The sequence below is a fragment of the Vitis riparia genome, chromosome 13 (genome assembly GCF_004353265.1).
Source record: "Vitis riparia cultivar Riparia Gloire de Montpellier isolate 1030 chromosome 13, EGFV_Vit.rip_1.0, whole genome shotgun sequence".
In the NCBI taxonomy this organism is placed as follows: Eukaryota; Viridiplantae; Streptophyta; class Magnoliopsida; order Vitales; family Vitaceae; genus Vitis; species Vitis riparia.
The window spans coordinates 597,499-601,174 of record NC_048443.1 but is presented as its reverse complement, the minus strand read 5'-3'; the positions used below and the strand labels follow the sequence as shown (position 1 = coordinate 601,174).

Below are 3,676 nucleotides of genomic sequence, written 5' to 3'. Positions count from 1 at the left end.
ACATAATATTTATTATGATTTTTAACTAGTATGTTTTGATGGTTTCAATATTCTTAGAATTAGTTTGACAATAATTTTAAAAAGTGCTTCTACCTTAAAAAATATTTCTAAAAAAGATGAAGTATTTGACAAAATTAAGAAAATATTATTAAGAATCTAAAAAATCATTTTTAATATTAAAAAATTATTTATAATATTTTTAAAAAAATTAACATTCGATATGTGATTCTCTTAAAATCATTTTTAGAAAAATCACTTTTATTATAAACATTTCAACTATATTTGATTCCCGAAAAAATTGAAAGAAAATGTGAAGGAAAAATAGAAAAAAAAGAAAAAACGAAAGAAAATAAAAAATAAATTATTTTTATTTAATATTTCAAACTTATTTTAAGCCATCTATATAAAGATTAAATAATTTAAAAATATATAAATTTTTAATTAATTTTAATTATATTTTATTTTGTTTGATATTTTATATATCATAATTAAATCTTAATTCTAGTGGTTACTTTTTAAAAATAAAAATGCTAATTATTAAAAATGATTTTGTAATTCCAAGTTAATAGCTTGAATACTTATTTTACTATGCCTTTTAAGTTGGTTTTAACTTTCAAGGAATAAAATTTTAACAATAAAACACAAAAGAAATTTATGAGACAATTGATCTGTCAATATCCATCCACCTCCACCAACTTGATATAAAAATATTTTTAGACCCACCATTGAATTGAGACAATGGATCAATCAACATTCATCCACCTACTCTATTAAATTGATGTAAAAATGTTTTATATATATATATATATATTAATAAATTCTATTAATAATAATTATAAGCAATAAAAATAATGATAGTAATTGTAGAATTGCAATACTATTTATAATTATTAAAAATAATAGTATTAACATAAATATTGAAATTATTATTACTACAAAAAATGAAAGTAATAATATCAGGAATATTAATGCTCAAACAAATATTCATCTGTTATAATAATAATAGTAGTAGTAGAAAAAGAAATGAGTATATTAAAATGAAAAACAAATAAAAAAGCTGGCACTACCCACCTTACTCAACAGAGTCTGGCATCAGCTTTTTTATGCGCTTTTGCTTTCCCCTTTGCTTTCTTTTACTCACCGGTCACCACTCAATTATTGTGTTTGGCAAAAAAGTCTGCATCTGGGTCCACCACCATCAATGATTCCTTCAAGTTCAAGCCCTTGGCAAAAGAGACCAGTCTTTACTCTTTACTTTGCTGTTTGCTGCTGTGATTCTGCATTCCGCTTACCTTCATTTTTCCTGTATTCAATCTCGCTGAATTCCTTTTGCAATGGCGGACGCACTCCTCTCGGCTTCTCTTCAAGTTCTATTCGAAAAGTTGCTTTCTCCGGAGCTCACCAACTTCTTCTGGGCACAAAAGCTTAGCCAAGAACTCCTCACCGACTTTAAGAGGAAATTGCTGGTTGTCCACAAAGCGCTCAATGATGCGGAGGTGAAGCAATTTTCAGACCCACTGGTCAAAGAGTGGCTGGTCCAAGTTAAGGATGTGGTGTATCATGCGGAGGACCTGTTGGACGAGATCGCTACCGAAGCCTTGCGGTGCGAGATAGAAGCTGCTGAGGTCCGAACTGGCGGAATTTATCAGGTGTTGAACAAGATCTCTACCAGGGTTAAGGCTCCCTTTGCCAACCAAAGCATGGAGTCCAGGGTCAAGGGCTTGATGACCAGACTTGAAAACATTGCAAAAGAAAAAGTTGAGCTTGAGCTGAAAGAAGGTGATGGTGAGAAACTGTCACCAAAATTACCATCCTCTTCTTTGAAGGATGACTCCGTCGTCTACGGCAGGGATGAAATTAAGGAGGAGTTGGTGAAGTGGTTGCGTTCTGACAAGGAAACTGCAGCAGCCAACAACGTCATAGATGTGATGTCCATAGTGGGCATGGGCGGCAGCGGCAAGACCACACTCGCTCAGCTTCTCTATAACCATAAAAGAGTGAAGAAACACTTCCACCTGAAAGCATGGGTCTGTGTTTCCACGGAGTTTCATGTTATCGGTGTAACCAAATCAATTCTTGAGGCGATCGGTTGTAAACCTACTTCCGATGCGAGCCTAGATTTGCTTCAACGTCAACTCGAAGACAAACTTGGCAACAAGAAACTTCTGCTCGTTCTCGACGACGTCTGGGACGTAAAGTCTCTTGATCAGGAAAGTTGGGGTACACTACGAACTCCACTCCTCGCTGCAGCCCAGGGAAGCAAGATTGTTGTGACCAGTCGTAGCGTAACTGTTGCAAAAGTCATGCGTGCAATCCATACTCATCAGCTGGAAACATTAACCGATAAACCTAGTTGGTCCCTATTTACAAAACTTGCATTTCCAAATGGAGACTCCTGCGCTTATCCTCAGCTTGGACCCATAGGCAGAGAGATTGTGAAGAAGTGCCAAGGATTGCCTCTGGCTGTGAAAGCACTCGGGAGTCTCTTGTCCTCTAACCGCGAAAGAAGAGATTGGGAAGAGATTTTGAATAGCGAAACGTGGCATTCCCAAACTGATCATGAAATTCTTCCGTCTCTTATATTGAGTTATCAGCATCTCTCTCCTCCTGTGAAGCGTTGTTTTGCTTACTGTTCAATTTTTCCCAAGGACTATGAATTCCACAAAGAGAAGCTGATTCTATTATGGATGGCAGAAGGGTTTTTACACTCAGAACAAAGTAACGGAAGAATGGAAGAGGTAGGTGATTCATATTTTAATGAACTTTTAGCAAAGTCGTTTTTACAAAAATGCATTAGAGAAGAAGAATCATACTTTGTAATGCATGATCTAATACATGACTTGGCTCAAAATATCTCCCAAGAATTTTGCGTTCGCTTGGAAGATTATAAGGTGCAAAAAATATCCGACAAGGCTCGCCATTTTCTCTACTTTAATAGTGACTATGACCGGGATGTTGTATTTGAAAATTTTGAGCCTGTTGGTGAAGCCAAACATCTTAGAACGGTCTTAGAGGTGAATAGATTATGCCGCGGTCCTTTTTATAGATTGAGTACAAGAGTTTTACAAAATATATTACCAAAATTTAAATCTCTGCGGGTGTTGTCATTGTGTGAATATTGGATAACAGATGTGCCTGATTCAATACATAATTTAAAACAGTTGCGTTACTTGGATCTCTCTAGAACAATGATTAAAAGATTACCTGAATCAATATGTTGTTTGTGCAATTTACAAACAATGATGCTGAGTAAATGTCGCTTCCTTGTTGAATTGCCTTCGAAAATGGGGAAGTTGATTAATTTGCGCTATCTTGATATTAGCGGGCCTAATTCATTGGAAGAAATGCCAAATGATATAGGTCAATTAAAAAGTTTGCAGAAATTGTCTAATTTTACTGTGGGCAAAGAAAGTGGGTTCAGATTTGGAGAATTGTGGAAGCTTTCAGAGATTCGAGGCAGGCTTGAAATTTCAAATATGGAGAATGTGGTGGGTGTTGAGGATGCATTGCAGGCGAATATGAAGGATAAGAAATACCTTGATGAGTTATCCTTGAATTGGAGTCGGGGGATTAGTCATGATGCTATACAAGATGATATTCTAAACAGGCTAACACCTCATCCAAATTTAAAAAAGTTGTCCATTGGAGGGTATCCTGGTCTAACATTTCCAGATTG

The 3,676-nt window shown here is 35.3% G+C and overlaps 1 protein-coding gene across 11 annotated transcripts in view; it reads left to right on the top strand.

Moving 5' to 3' along the window:
* The first annotated feature begins 1,065 nt into the window (after window positions 1–1,065).
* LOC117928668 (putative disease resistance RPP13-like protein 1) overlaps window positions 1,066–3,676 on the top strand; it is a 37,656-nt gene continuing 35,045 nt past the window's right edge. For 9 of the 11 annotated variants that reach the window (XM_034848633.1, XM_034848631.1, XM_034848632.1 and 6 more), the window contains exon 1: window positions 1,067–3,664. In XM_034848633.1, coding sequence (XP_034704524.1) covers window positions 1,335–3,664 — 2,330 coding nt within the window. In that variant the 5' untranslated portion in view covers window positions 1,067–1,334. Of the gene's footprint in view, window positions 3,665–3,676 lie in introns of all 11 variants that reach the window. The other 2 variants (XM_034848622.1, XM_034848627.1) reach the window with 2 other exon arrangements.